This window comes from Lupinus angustifolius, chromosome LG06 (assembly GCF_001865875.1).
Source record: "Lupinus angustifolius cultivar Tanjil chromosome LG06, LupAngTanjil_v1.0, whole genome shotgun sequence".
NCBI lineage: Eukaryota > Viridiplantae > Streptophyta > Magnoliopsida > Fabales > Fabaceae > Lupinus > Lupinus angustifolius.
Window position 1 is genome coordinate 627,880 of NC_032014.1, and position 15,861 is coordinate 643,740.

General features: G+C 32.2%; 3 protein-coding genes across 7 annotated transcripts; 2 read left to right on the plus strand and 1 right to left on the minus strand.

Moving 5' to 3' along the window:
* Nucleotides 366–2,384, plus strand: LOC109348606 (40S ribosomal protein S10-1-like). Its single transcript, XM_019589107.1, has 5 exons — nucleotides 366–473; nucleotides 568–616; nucleotides 1,010–1,289; nucleotides 1,375–1,510; nucleotides 2,133–2,384. The coding sequence occupies exons 1-5, from the start codon at nucleotides 471–473 to the stop codon at nucleotides 2,202–2,204; spliced, it is 540 nt and encodes a 179-aa protein (XP_019444652.1). The 5' UTR covers nucleotides 366–470; the 3' UTR covers nucleotides 2,205–2,384.
* Nucleotides 3,370–5,183, plus strand: LOC109349834. Its single transcript, XM_019590841.1, has 3 exons — nucleotides 3,370–3,435; nucleotides 3,940–4,038; nucleotides 4,826–5,183. Exons 2-3 carry the CDS (start codon nucleotides 3,966–3,968, stop codon nucleotides 5,020–5,022), a joined length of 270 nt encoding a protein of 89 aa, XP_019446386.1. The 5' UTR covers nucleotides 3,370–3,435; nucleotides 3,940–3,965; the 3' UTR covers nucleotides 5,023–5,183.
* On the minus strand, nucleotides 7,470–11,940 carry LOC109348607 (homeobox protein BEL1 homolog). Of its 5 annotated transcripts, none has more exons than XM_019589113.1 (7): nucleotides 11,747–11,940; nucleotides 10,502–11,550; nucleotides 9,763–9,893; nucleotides 9,388–9,645; nucleotides 8,878–8,938; nucleotides 8,106–8,502; nucleotides 7,470–8,060 (listed from the first exon to the last, which is right to left on the minus strand). In XM_019589113.1, the coding sequence occupies exons 2-7, from the start codon at nucleotides 11,456–11,458 to the stop codon at nucleotides 7,804–7,806; spliced, it is 2,061 nt and encodes a 686-aa protein (XP_019444658.1). In that variant the 5' UTR covers nucleotides 11,459–11,550; nucleotides 11,747–11,940; the 3' UTR covers nucleotides 7,470–7,803. The 5 variants fall into 5 exon arrangements, with proteins under 5 accessions (XP_019444658.1, XP_019444655.1, XP_019444653.1 ...); XM_019589112.1 differs by having other exon boundaries at nucleotides 7,486–8,502; nucleotides 10,502–10,818; nucleotides 10,864–11,550; XM_019589110.1 differs by having other exon boundaries at nucleotides 7,470–8,502; nucleotides 10,502–11,535.

Consider the following 15,861-nt stretch of genomic DNA (forward strand, 5'->3'; position numbering starts at 1 on the left):
GTAAGAAGATTAATAAAATATAGAATTAGAGAAGATGATGTTATATGATTTTTTTGTAGATAATCTTATAAGAAGATAATATTTATTGTTTTTTTGTTGTAGAAATAAGAAGATAATAATTGCAAAATAGAAAATCATAAATTATAATATGGTGGGTAATTATTATTTTTTCTTCCATTTATTAAGTAGTATAGAAGTATAAATAATAAAATAATATAATATTAAATAAGTAAGAGCTTTGATGTCAAAAATAAAATAAAGCAATTTGCGATGTCCAGGCCCACGGGGTTAGGTAATTAGAGTGAAGGTTGGAAGATGGGCCCAAAAGATTGGCCCATAAATAAAGCCCTAAATGAGGATCGAGAAGTGCATTATAAAACATACAGAAAGCAGAATTAGGGTTTACTGCAAGAAAGGCTGAAAGGGTGTGCGCAGATTTTTCTATTGTTGCAGCCTCTACATTTTCAATCATGGTATCTGAACTGAACCCTACTCAATGTTCTTAGTTCCTTCTTTCGTTAATTTTTAGTTGCCGATTTGATTAACGCATGTGTTTGAATTGTTCAGATCATTTCCGAGAAGAACCGTAAGGAGATCAGCAAATACCTCTTCCAAGGTAAGGTCCCTTCAAGTTCTGTTGTATTTTTTTATGTTTATCTCTGTTAGTGATAGTGTTACTTATGGCGTGTTTGATTAAAAATCTTAGTCAAATATTTATTCATTCAACATTTTTGAAGTACGCTAAAACTCTTGTTTTCATAAGCGTCGCTGATAAGTTTATTGAAAATAGTTAAAAAATGTTTATATTGAAGTCTAAGCCTAATTTTGATTAACTTTAATTTTTTTGTTGGTAAGGGGAAATTTGGGTAAACTAAGTAATTGAGCGTTTATTAATCTTATTTTAGAAAAATGAAAAAAAAAATTCGTCAGATTTTCTTGCAAGTCCAGATATGGTTTCTGGCTGTTCTTTCAATTGCCCACTAATTGTGAACATTTTTATGTTTTGAAGAGGGAGTTTTGTATGCGAAGAAGGACTTCAATCTGGCAAAGCACCCAGAAATAGATGTGCCAAATCTGCAGGTTATTAAGCTGATGCAGAGTTTCAAATCAAAGGAGTATGTGAGAGAGACATTTGCATGGATGCACTATTACTGGTTCCTCACTAATGATGGCATTGAGTTCCTTAGGACTTACCTCAATCTCCCTTCAGAGATTGTCCCTGCCACTCTTAAAAAGCAGGCTAAGCCAGCTGGCAGACCCTTTGGAGGTCCACCCGGTGATCGCCCTAGGTAATGAGCTCATTTATATATCTTTATTTTTGTTAGGTATTATTACAATATGTGAATAGGCTAATGTGTTTTTTATTATGATCAGGGGCCCACCACGCTTTGAAGGAGAAAGGAGATTTGGGGGTGACCGTGATGGATATCGTGGAGGTCCCCGAGCACCCGGTGGTGAATTTGGAGGAGAAAAGGGTGGAGCTCCTGCTGACTACAGACCATCTTTTGGGGTAATGTTACTACAACTTATTTTGATGTCCTTATATTTTTATGCCATTATAATATTATTTTGTTGTTTTTACAAGATTATGCTTCATTATATTATTAGACCATGATTATAGTTTGCTCTGTTATTTATTGTGGCATAGTTTTAGTTAATTTCTTTTGCACTTAATCTGATTGTTTTGTTTATGGAAACTTTTCTCCTATGCTTAGTTCCTCTCTTATTTGATTAAATTTATTGATACAAAATACAGATAAATTGTCTTGTCTTGGAACTTATGGGCTTTTTAGACCATTAACACTCTGAATTATCCATTCAATCTCTGAAAAACCAATACTACTTTTTATTTTACAAAATTTTGATTAGTCCATAAGTAGTGTGATGCACAATGTTTTCTTGTTGACCAAACCAAGTTGAGTGGGACACTGGCGCCTAATGTGTTGTTTTTTCCTTTCTGTTCTTATAGTGTAGTTTTGTAGTTTTCTATTCTGTTTGGAGTGGCACATATTTGGATGATTCTATTGTATGCATTGTCCATAACTTTTTCTTGATGCTAGTTCTTTTTTTGAGCTGGTTTCTTTTGTAGTTTCCTGAACCTGTTTGTGTGCTTTTACATTATTGTTGTGCAGGGTCCTGGTGGAAGGTCTGGCTTTGGTCGTGGTGCAGGTGGTTATGGAGCACCATCTAATACAAATGCTTAAAAGTGTAATAATTTCTGCTCCAGTTTTTGCAGTTGTAGTTTTTCTGTCCGGCATCGGAGTCAATATTATTTCCCCTTCCCAAATGTTGTTTTTATCGACTTTTAAGTATTTTACTTAAATATTCAGTTATTCATGTATTGAAGTTTTTGGATTGAGTACTTTTTCTAAGTTGATTGACAATCTAGTTCTAAAGAGATGACGAATGGTTTTCGAATAGTTAAGCATTGGCCGACCTAATGTTTTTGATTAGATACCCTTGACCCAAAGATTTGCTAGATGATTTTATATATTGAAGTGAAAGCATTAATGAATCATTGATGTAAGTCGCAATGCTAATGAAGTGTTAAACTTGATAATATTTTATCTCAGAATATTATTCTATCTCGGCGTTCTTGTATCCCGTTACTTGTAAAATTCTCACAAAATCTGCCTTATTCATCATTCGAGAATTGAGGAGTTATCAGCACATGTCAGTAATTAACACCAAAGATCATAATAAATAAGCTAATTGTGCTCAGCAAATGTTTTGTACGGTGATCTCCAGTAATGTCTTTCTGGTCAGAACTTTGACCTTAAAATTGGGAACTGTGAATCAAGTTCGAACCATACAATAATTCTTTTGTTACTTCTTCACGGATCAAACAGAGAGCGTGATATGTCATCCTGAATATGCCTCCCCCTACAAACATGGGTGTGCCAGCCTATAAGAGCTATCACGAATGATAAATACACACGCAGAGACATGCTCGCTTCTTTCGGCTGCATTCATCTTTTGAACTTGTGGCCCTTCAAATATTTCTCAAGACCTTCTTTATACAGCGGAGTGTGACTTTCCCCCTACTCCATTCATATCATTTCTCTTTACAAAATTAAAATGTCATCTCCTAAATTCGAAGCAAGTGTACAAATTGAATTCCAAGGACACATAAATTCACTAGATAGAAACCTTCATCAATCATTACGTTGAATTTTTTCCATTATATATTTAAATAACTAATCCCAACATTTTCTGATAATAATTTATTACTTGTTAGTTCCTTAAAAAGATATTATACCCGTTTCTTTTTTTGTTGAACTTTGGATTTTAAGATGAACGCAAAACTGCGCCACGTGTGATACTCGTGGCTTTATGGAATTTTATTTACTAATTTAAGTGCTCTGGAAACTTCGTCAACTATAATTTGCTTTTCTACGCTGTTCTACTCCATTCACATTCATTTCCTTTCTGCAAGTAAGTCTTCGCTTTATTCTTTTCTTATTTTCTAGTTTTAATTCTACCGTAATTCATGGTTTGCTCTTGTGGTATTGGAATTGTATGTGCGCTATTTCGTTCCTTATCATTGATTTTCTTTTTCTCTTTAATTTTTCATTAAATGATTTTCTAGTCTTCAGTTTTGCAGAACATATCCGTACTAATATATGTTGCCCAATTTGCTAACCAAATCACTCTATAGTTGCAAGCGAGTATGTATTCATCTTAAATAAAGTGATATGAAATATCAAATATATCACTGGTAATTCAAAATCCTTAGTTGCATAGTTTAGACAAGCTTTTCATTGAATAGGTTAAGGTGAGGGGTTCAGATAGTTTGCATGAAATCAGATTCATATTTCATTGTTGTCACTATTGTACACTGAGAAAAGTGGAGCTTTTAACAACAGACAGCATCTTTCTGGTGTCTTAAGTGAATCTTTCAAGAACTTGAAGTTTTTTCCTTTAATTGTATTATTACAGAAACGGGACTGAAGCTATTAAAGTACATGCGTGGAATTGGTGCACTTTTGCTGCCAAAATACAGGTTGAAGCTATCGTACCAGGAGAAAGCTTCAGCGGGTATTTGCATTATATTGCCTTTCATGCCTAATGTTTTATGAGTTTTCGTATTATTACGGCGCGTGTTAAAGATTCAGAACGAGGCAAAACATGATTGTGAAATGATGTATGTATTGTAAGAAAATGAGAAAGAAGAGAAAGAAAGGAGGGGGAAGATAGGTTTAGAATCAAGAATGAATTGAATAATGTACATCAAGTAAATCCCTTATATAGAAGCTAAAGTGGTTGATTAACTAATTAATTAACTAACTAATTAAGTAAATCCCTTAACCAACTAATCATGATTAACTAATTAATAAACAAAGGTCCACAATGTGTTAACTTGCTCAGCAAGTTAACTTTACTGGTCTTGGGCCATAGGCCGAGTTTGCAGTTTGGCTCGTGCCAGTGGTCGAGCCAACTTAGCTTACGCTTGCGCTAGTGACCGTGCCAGAGTCCTTGTGAATGAGCGGGCCAGGGTTGCATGTGCTAGTGCCAGTGGTGCTAGGCCTGTGCCAAAGGCGGTGCTTGCATCCCAGATCTGGAATCATGTCTCATGCCATTGGCACTGTCCCATCCCAATGGCCCTGTGATCGTGCCAATTAGCTTGCCTTGGTTAAGTTCAACAATGTTCGATTATTTTCATCTTCTTTGTCTAATATGTATTAATATTGAGAGGTGATATATTTAGTTTTACAATGAAAGATGCTTCTTTTGAAATCCTTGACATGTGCAATTGTTTGTTGATTGATTAGGGGTACTGCACATATAAGTGAACTCATGACTTAAGATTTTGCATGTGAAACAGGTATATTGGCAACTTTAACACCTAAGAAGCAAGAAAACAACGAATTTAGCGAAATGGGGCTAGCTACTAAAGAGATAGTTGACCCAGTAGTCGCGTTTAGCAAGCCTCCACCACTTCCACCAGTTCTAGGTCCATTGGTTGCACTCTCTCTGTTGGAGACATGGTGGAAGGGTAGTGCCGATGATGATGGCAAGTGAGGTGTTGCCATAGTGTAGGGCAAGAAGAAGAAAATAGTGTTCTTGTTTTGAAAACTTAGGATTAGTAGGATTATGTAGTTGTGTGCTTCCAAAAATAAGAAAATGACCATTTTAATACTGAATTCAAGCAAAACTATCAATACCAAAATGAGACTTTAATTTTGACTCGTTTTGTGAAAAAGGTACTCAATTACCTTTTCAAGATTACATTTCAAAAAGGTAATCGGTTTAGTAAAATCTATTGTGCTGCAATTTTTTGCATGGTAATCATTACCTTTTCTTAATGCTTTAAATTTTGTACCAATAACATCAATTTCACATAGCAAACAATCAACAAGAATCATGTCATGTCTAAAAAAAACCATGTCCTTGTATAAAACTATCTTGAATTTTCAGAACTAAACGGGCTTAAAATTTTGATGAAGCAAACAGGTAAAAGGCATCAAACTATGGACAATCAGGATCTGACTCTCAACAAAAGAGGTATCGTTATAGCACTCCATATCTGTATCTATTTCTTTTTTGCATAATTTCAACGAGAAACCATGGCCCAACTATATTTTATACCAATAATTAAGCTCTAATGTCATGTTGGGCTTAAAAATATAGTTTTTCAAGACAAAGTTCACTATAGTCTTTGTTAAATAATATGTTAGGACAATTGTTAACACCCCTTATAAAATTATAACAAGAAATTTCTCAAAAACATATAAAGTCTTAATCATAACAAATTGAAAATAAACATTGAATACACCATAAATTAGAGGAAGCCCGAGGCGCATAATGTATAAATAAAAGAGATTCAAAAGTTATGAATAGAAAATACGAATTGAACATGATCAGATTTGTCCTTAAAAATTGTATCATAACCCACTAAACCGAACTGTTCAGAAGTTGGATTGGGTCACTTACAAAGCTTTGCTACAAATGGCGAAATTAAACTTTTACAACATTTCAACGAACTTCTTAGCAACATTTCAGGCAAGCATGGTACCCATTAACGAATTTCTTAGACCTTTTCAAAATAAATATCTGAAGCAATTTAATGCTCTAGAGGATAGTTGATCCCACCCTTCAGACACAAACTAAGACTGAATATGTAAGACAAAATTGGCAAGTTAGTTGGGAACTACTTGTCTTATCGTATTATTCAAATTAAAGAAGTTGTCACGCTTCTCTTGCTTCTTGTAACAAAGTTACAATTTACAAAGGAAATAAAAAGAAATTATAATTATATATGCTTCACTTTCGAATATAAAAAATCAAATCTTAGAATTAATGCTAAGAAATAAACAAGGGTGAGAGGGACACATTGCGAGAACGAAATATTCATCTATTCAACTTACACATATATTCGATTCGTATTTTTCTTTTGTTGCTAAGTGTATATTAAAGGTAGTGTATGAAGGTGTACGCGTTCTATTCGTTCTCCATCGTTGAAAAACAAAATAAAGTTAAAACTGAACTACACAAAACAACAACTTAGAATATTATAATATATATATATATACTCTTTTTTATAATAATTTTGCTTATCTAAAAATAGTGGTCTCTAACACTAAACTTATTGTAAAGGTATCTTTTTCATTGGCCAAAAAGAAGGGACGTACATAAACCAATTATAAAAGTGGACATATAATAAAGCAAACCAATTCTTATCAGCACGAGATGTTGTCTACATGAGGGTGAATTCGGGACCACAACCACCAAATTATCTTCAATATTATTTGTAATTCTTGTTCTTCTTAGCACCCAACCAAAATTGTACAGCCAAACGCTATTGTCCTTTTGCAATATCTTTTTTCCCGAACAAAAATCACATGTCTCTATTCCTATTCTATTTTCTGTTCGGTCCAATGAAAAGTGACACTTCAATAAATAACATATTATATTACTTAGAGAAAACTCATTAGTTAAGGACATAACAATACAGTCATTTTGGAACACGTGATCCCCTTTCAATAAACTACAACTATCTTCAACTCTAACAAAAGAATTTTATTTGCCACTTGTCCTTTTAGCTTAGTGGCGAATGGAAGCCCTTATCTAGAATGGCTCAACTATTCTCATTCCAATATGGAAGAAATTAAAGAGAGGGGGAAAGATGATTAAGTAAAGGTCTAACTAATTAAGCTTTGAGTCGTATAATTTTAACTCATTTCAATTTTGATTCCTATAGTTTCTATAGGGATATTTACCCCCTTCATTCACTTATTTGAGTTTTAGTACTTATGGATCAATACTTCAATGTGTAGAAACTATAGGAACCACCCTTCATGAAGAAATAGGGATCATTTGCCTTGATGATTATAAACCTTAGGGACTATATTTCAAATTAATGATAGATATAGGAACCCGTACTTTAATGGTAGGAACTAAAATTCAAACTGAGTGAAAATGTAAGGACTGATAACCAAAGAAAAATAGTAAAGGAATTGAAAGTTAGTTAGGGAAAACTATATATAGGGACTAAAATCATATTTAAAATCTTAAGTGAACAAAAATTGTATAATCTGACATAAGTTGTACTTGAGAGTTCTGGTAGTTCTGATTCCAAATAAATAAAAGGAGGCATAATTTAATGCTCATGTTAAAACTAAATATTTATCTAACAGAATGTAGCTTTATGCATTGAAGCATTAATTATGTAGTATATATATATATATATCTTTATACGTAGCTACCTAAAAGGAATAAAAAAAAAATGAATTTTCATCACCATCTTAATTATGCATTTAAAATCTCAAGCCTCCATGACTCAAATAGATTCATGGCACCTTCCTATCCTGCCAAATCATGTAGCAACTGTGCCCCCATCAAATTTCTGTATTGCAAATTTTGTCCTTCGCCATCAAGAAAAGAGTATTCCACTGTTTGACAATCTTCATTAGGGTCTCTTGTGTAGAACAATGAATTATGTTGTGTTGTTGAAGGGAATGCTAGGCTCACACCACTTTCACCATGTTGCTGTAACCCTAGAGTCAAAGACACTCCACTACGACCACCATCATTGCTGAAACCAAGGTTGGCATTTTGATCGTTACTTGTTGTGTAAGGAACCATGGTAGAAGAGTGGTGATGGTTGTAGGATGAAAAATCAAGCTCCATCGACCCAAAAGTGTCAACGGAGTTAGGGCTAAATATTCTAAGATGGTCCTGGCCGGGATTCATATGGTGCTGGTTGTAATAAAGGGATTTAGTCATGTTCTTTGTTGGATCATTTTTGTTATGGTTATTGATGATAGAAGAGACACACTCTGTGTCAATTCTAAGTGTTGGCTTTTGTTCCTCTATTATTGATGAAGGATGTAATTGGTTTTGAACATTATTGGGATTAACATTATCTTCAATATCAGGATCAGTATCACCTTCTAAGGAATTAGCCATGTCGTTTTCATGTTCCTTGACTTCTTCTATGTACATTTCCTCCACCATTGGCTTCCATAGCCTCACCCTTGCATTGATGAACCAATTTGATACCTGCTTTGAAACATATGTGTCACCTAACCAAGATTTCAAATATCTAATGATTACATTATAATAAGCAAAATGATTTTTGTATAATAATTTAGTTACATCTAAGCTTTTCATTTGTAATTTGAGAATGAAGTTAAATAGAAATAAAAAAAATAAGTTAGACAATAAAAAAAAAAGACGGTTCAATACATGAGCTTCTCAAATATTATAAAAAATAAGACTATAAAAAATAAGATTTAGTTTAATGTTTAGTTTTATAGTATATTGAATTTAATAGGACTTGTGAGTTTGGTGAATGAATTTTATTTAAGGAGGTGTACCTAATGGCTATTTGATTATATAAATAAATGATATAAAATCTAAAAAATATGGTTTTACCTGGCTTCTAGAGAGACCAGTTTGACGGGCTAAAATATGTTTATCAATATCACTTGGGTACCTACAAAAGTTTTCCACACACAAAATAATTAAGAATCTGATACTTAATGGTAAGTAGTGATTAGTGATCAAATATATTAAAGATATAAAGAACTAATTAGTAATAATGGAGATAAAACCAAAACTAGAGGAACATAAACATACATATCTATATTACAAACAAAGTATATGACAAAATAGGAACAAATGGGAATCAGAATTGTGATGCACTGAAACTACCAAAATGTAGCATATAGTTTTTTATGCAAGCATAAAATGATTCAGATTCAACACATGAGATCATCTCTTGTAGTTTTTGTTCTCTTTTTACATTTTAGAAACAACATTGATTCTTTCACAAAATCTACTTTGTATTTTACTTACATTGGTACTTCAACCAAGCTACTTGGCAATAACATGATGAGAGAGAGAGAGAGAGAGAGAGAGAGAGAGAGAGAGAGTGGTATTTACGGATGGAGAAAATGCTCAAAAAGCCAAGCCCTTAAAAGTGAAACAGATCGTTGAGGAAGGCCACGTTGGGGTCTCCATGGATGTGTTTCCATCATAGTCATTTGCTGAAATGCCCTTTGTTGTCTTAGTGTTTGGTCTATAACTTTGAGTCTTGGTGTTTCACCCCTTGTTGCTCCTGGTGCTACTGCTACTGAATCTTTCTCTCCCATGCTTTTCCCTGTGGCTTCTATCTGACCCAAAATCTCATCCTTCAAACACCTGTAACAGTCTCATTAACTCTACATCAATAATGTATATTGGATATCATACACATTTTTCTCTATTTTTTGATAATGTATCTATTTTGATATATATATATATGTAATGTTATCCTACTTGAAATGTCTTGACATGGCTTTCAAAGCCAAAGCTGAGTACACTGTCGCTGCCCCATTCCCTGCCACTTCTTCAAATGACGATACCACTGCCTTCATTTGATTACGGTAGTGCTTGTATCTTCTGCCAACCTTGACAAACAAGAACAAGAACAAGAAGAAAACAGAAAAGTTGATATATAAATTTTCACCTCCAAAGATTTTGGTCATAATGTTGTGATTTTGGTTATCTCATCTCAACTATAATTATGACAGAATCCTTGAATGTTCTCGCAATTATTACCACGATTAATTTAGAACCTTGTAACCACTATAAAATGAGTCAAACCTAAACATGTATATACAAGTTTATATTTAAAAGAGAAGAAACAAAGTGGAACCACGTTGCAAATAAAAGAAAATTAGTAGATATAGATTTGTGTTTGTGATGGTAAAAAGGCGTCAATAATCACAAGGAGAGCATTAATGAAAAGGCCCGCACTGACCGCACAATTAGTTGAAGAATCAAAACCAAAGACCACAATTCCATCAACCACACCAAACCACCTAAAAGTTAAGAACTTAGATAACATTTCATGGAGTTAAGGCATAAGATTTTTACATACACACACTCTTTTCCTTTTTTGTGGGGAACGATCAATAAAGATACTTCCTTGCGAAGTACATAGTTGAGAAAAACACACTCTTAAATGAAGCCAAATATATAAATATATAGTAAAACGTATACCACATATACATACCTCTTCCAGCATCAAAATAAGCTTTGTCTTTCTCTTCTGCAACTCTACAAACTCCAAAGAGGTAACAGTAGGTTTCTTTGAGGACCCAATATCGATGTTGTTATCCTCTTCCCGCTGCTTGTTCTTGCTGAACTTATGCTTTATCACCATGTCACTTTGCTTTGTTCCCAAATTACAAAACTCGTTCAGAAGCTCCTGTGCAGGTACCAAGTACTTTGAGTTCTTGATAAAATAATGTCCTTGATAAACACTTGCAGCTTTAGCACTCAAGTACCCATCTTGTAAAATCTGTTGTTGGTGGTGCAGTTGAACATTTTGTGATTTTCCAAAGAACCCCAAATCAGGTTGGTTCCGATGATGATGTTGAGCTGTTTGTCTTAGCTCAAAAGATTGTAGGCCAATATTTGAAGGGTTGGTTGAACTAAGAGAGAGTGAGAGTCCTTGACTTGGCCTTTCATTTCCTTCACAAGGGAATACACACCTAAAAGAAGAATCATCAACCAATAACCTATTGTGAGTATTGTCTTGCCATGGAGCTGAGTCTTCATGAGTAGTTGTTCCAATAATTAGATTATCATTGCTTGTTGTTTCAGAAATCCCTGATATGAAATCTGGTTTATTATTGTTATTGTTGTTGCTGCTGTATTCATAGAAAGCGGTAGAAGACTCATTCATGGTGTTGGTAGAAGTAGATGGACCAAGTTTGGAGAAGAAATTGTTAGTTTCCCACATGTTGGTGCTGTCACACTGCTGTTGCTGTTGCTGATGAAGCTGATTCTTGTGAAACCCTATCATCTCCATGTTTGTGGTGAGGTTGAATATGTCCGAGTCAGACACAAAGCCTTGGATCTGGTTCGCTAAATGATGGGTTGGTGTCACATGATCAGTGTATGAATATCCAGCTGAAGATGAAGACACCATGTCCCTTAATTTCCCTTCACACACTTGCCTAGCCATCAAATTTGTTTATTTCTTTTGGACTATTATACTTTTTCTTCTGCTTTTTCTTATGTTTGAAGGTGGAACATAGACACCTTAAAATCCAGAAACTGACCAATAAAACATATTTAAAAGCATCAATGGGAGATCAATACCGAATTCACTATAGGTCAAATAGCAGAAAAAAGGGAAAGAAAGAAAATGAAGATTTTTTGATGAGTTATATGTACACTTATATAACTTAAATTAATTTGATTGTTTAATGATGTGAAAAGTGATTTAATAATAACTTGAACACGATCTTACCATGATGGGAGAGTAGGAACATGAAATGGATATCAAAGTAGAGGGAGGGAAGAATCAGTGAGAGATGCTTTTTTTTCTTTCTTTCTTTCTGAGGCTTGTTCTTTTAATAAGGCAACAAAGAGTGGTATCATGAAACAGCAACCTAGGAAGAAAGATGAGTTATGCTTCCTCAGAAATAGAAGATCAGATAGGTGTCATGAATCATCATCATTTCTGATATCTTATGTGCCTGCTTCTCTCTCTACCAGAAGTGGGTGAATGCACCAAGATATATATAAATAAATACAACTAAAATAGGTTTTATATACAAAGAATAAAGAACATGTATAAAGGAAAATTTTCAATTAGTAAAATGATGATTATTATTATTATTATTATCAGAAAACATAATAATACATTATTTTAAATTGAATGCAAATACTTGAATAAATAAATATGCATTATTGTGAAATAGGAGTATAGTATTGAAGAAGAAAACGACCTTCTCTACTAAGATTGAACTTAGAAAGACCAGGAGCAACAGAATTTAATGATGTTTAGTAAAATGTTTATTTCTTAATGAACAATACTTTTAGCACCAAAAACCAAAACAAAATAAATAAGAACACACATAGTGATGATTGTATTATAGAAATTTTAGATTTGTAGAGACTCCCTTAGCCCATTAAATTTACTAATTATTTTTTAGCAATCCAAGGCCTATAAATAAAAAGTTTAATATAATAAAAATAATTGGTGATGGATTAAAAAGAGATATTTGCAGGAGACAAATCCCAAGATTGAAGACATCCTAAGTAGAGTCTTTTCCATGCTTTTTCAGATTGGTTTCAGTGAGAGTTTTCTGATCTTTTCTGAAATATGTATTTTTTTCTGTTTCTTACAAAGCAGAAAGAGGTATAGAGAGGGAAGGAATAGATGCACCTGGGTTTGTGTAAAATGTTGCTATAATAAGGGACTGAGATATTGAAGATGTGGTGTTCCAATATTTTCCCATCAAATTCATATTAATTGGTGTATTATTGTACCTCTACTAATCTTATCCTCTCTCCATTTTGCATGGGACCACATTTTTCTTTTTATTTATTCTTCTTCTAAAATATGCTACATTCTTCACGCGCATTTGCATTTACTAAAAGAAAATCTAATTGTAATTAACTATTAACCATTTAAGCAAGGTACTATAAACTAAAAACTTGAGGGGCATTAAATTAGAATCTATCCACATGGGTGGATGAATTGTATGCTATCAACATTTATGTTTTGATGTTGGGTTTAATATGTCAATGGTTATTGCCCATTTGAAACTTTGTGATTGAAAATGATAATATGGTCCACATGTAATGTTCAATCAAAACCTTTCCAGAAGTAATCTTTTTTAGGTGTGTGATTATCTCTTTCGAAAAGTGCTAACATGAATCAAATATTTGATCTTTTAATCATTTTGATAATTCACTACACATTTACATAACTAGATCACCACCTTATTGATAAACGTGTTTTATATGATGTCCATCGTTACATTCACATGTTGAAGAGAACATATTATTATGTTTCTATTTATGTTGTCGTAACATAAGTGTAATACAAATGCAATGAATTACATAATAAGATCTAACATATCATATGGGACACTGGCTTAAAACACCAAATCACATATACATGGAGAGCAAAAGAAAAACTAATGCCAGAATAATATTTTATATTTTTCACTATTTTATGCATCCTTTAAAATAAGAATGCAAAGTGAAAATATGATGATGTTTAGTGATTAAATGAAGAAAACAACATTTTCTTAGGACAAACACTCCCTTATGTTTTTTTTATTTATATGTGATAGATTGAGAATGATATTTTTATCTCACTTTTTATTCTTCCCTAATTTTCTAAATTCATTATTAAAATCTTCAAAAATATTTGTTGGTCAGACTTATCTACATTATATCTAAATAAAAATAGTGGTATGTTGTCTTCTACACGTGTAGTCTTACATTTTGCCATTTGGATTTTTCATTTGAGATTTGGCTTCATTCCCTGATATTTTCTATCTTGTTAATGGATTTTGATTTTAATAATTTCTTTTCAATTTTAAACTCCCCAAAATATATTTTATAATTCATTTTATAGAGGAAATAAAAAAATTATTATTTAACTATATAATTATAATGTCATATTGTTTTCTAGTAATTATTAAAAACAGATAAAATTTATGAAGAATTCTCAATTATGTCCATGCAAAAAGGCCTATTAAGTTCCACAAAACAGTGAAGAGAAGACACGCCCGAGGGATGAGAGTGGAAGAATGAAGCATAACTCTAATAAAAGTCTGAAAAAGCAAGTGGTCCAGTTGTGACTTGAAAATGGGTGCTCTGTCCATGTCCCTGTCCAATGGAGTATCATCAAATAGTATAAAAATATTACTTTACATTTTTATAATATTTTTCTAAATAAAATAACACATTTTGATTAATCTGGACACTATTGAGAACACGAATTAGGACAGAGGATCTCCATCCGATCTGACTTAAAGCTTTCTCCGCCGCTTGCCAAAATTTCCACCTTTCCTTTGCCCTAACCCCACAATTGACGTCACTCTCCTGTTACCAACCCTTCTCTCCTTTCTCTCTCGTCTACGCACTTTATGCATATTTATTGGTGTTTCCGTTCTTATATTTTTATTTTCAAAAACAAATTCAATATTTATTGATACTTTATTTTTTTAGTTATGATATTATTTATTACTCGTCTTTCACCTCTTATTTCTTTATATCTTTTTAGTTTAATTTCTAATATATGTTAAACGAAATTACTTTAATCAATTTTTATTCATATTTTATATTATTTATTAACTTCTTAAATTGATTGTATATCCTTAAATGTTATAAGTTTTGAAATGAATAAAACACTTATTTCCATATTTTAAATTGTATTTCATAATTATAATTATGATTGTAATATTGTGGTGGGTAAGTCTCCATAAAAATAATATGACCACATACATAATCATGTTTTCCTACAAATTTCACAATTGCTTTAATTGCTATTTATTTAAAATATTATTTTGTTACAAGTTTTTAGTTGTTTTTGTTTTTTAGTTTCCTGAGATGCATGTAAAATCAAAACATAAAAAGTAAAAGAAAAAGAAAGATAAATTAATTTATTTTAAGGAAAGCTATAAAATTTGATACCTTAATCCTCTTAGCAAACAAAGTGAGGTTGGGTGTTTGCACAATAAGTAACTTTCACGTAATTTTATTTAAATTTTAATAATGTAGGAGACCAGTACAGTGCATTCCTACTACTGTTTGCATTATAATCATATCCAGCGAATAAAAATGTAATGAAAATGGTGAATCCAAAAACAAATGAATGAAAAAAGGTGAAGCATGAAGTACTAGTTGTTTTCAAATTTCAAAGACCAAGGTTTTGTAATAAAAGGGTGGGGTCAATTAATGACTCCACAAATGGCGGGGGATTATAGTTGTGTAAGAGAGACCCTGCACAAGTCTGAGACTTCATTATTATGAAGCTAGGGTTTGAAACAAGTTTGAAAATTGTAACAACTACTACTACTCTAGGTTTAGGGTGGTCCATAATCTTCAATTCTTCATATTTCTTTATCTTTATTTGTACACTGTTATAGAACATTGTTATAGAGCATTGTTATGTTTGTGAGATTACTGCTTAGGACCACTCTAATTCTATATATACTAGGATTTCTTTATCTTTATGCTGTCCTCCACAATATTATAACCCTTTATGCTTCTATTCACAAAAAACAAGTTTGTAGTTATGAGCTAGTAGCTCCAAGTTTATAATTATCTAAATTTTAAAAATAACTAAAAATGACATATGTTATTTATTATTTATTTAGTTAATTATTAATTAAAGTAATTAAATATCTAATATTTTTTGTTTTATTTTAATATTTATTTTTGTTTTCAATATTTTTTCTTCCAAAAGTTAGATAATATTTATTTTTGTTTTCAATATAATTGGATATCTAATATTTATGTTTAAATTTTAGCTATAACTGCAATTAAGTAACATAAATTATAACATTCTTTCACTATCAAATCTATATATCGTTAAAAAATATAATATGAAAATAATTTATA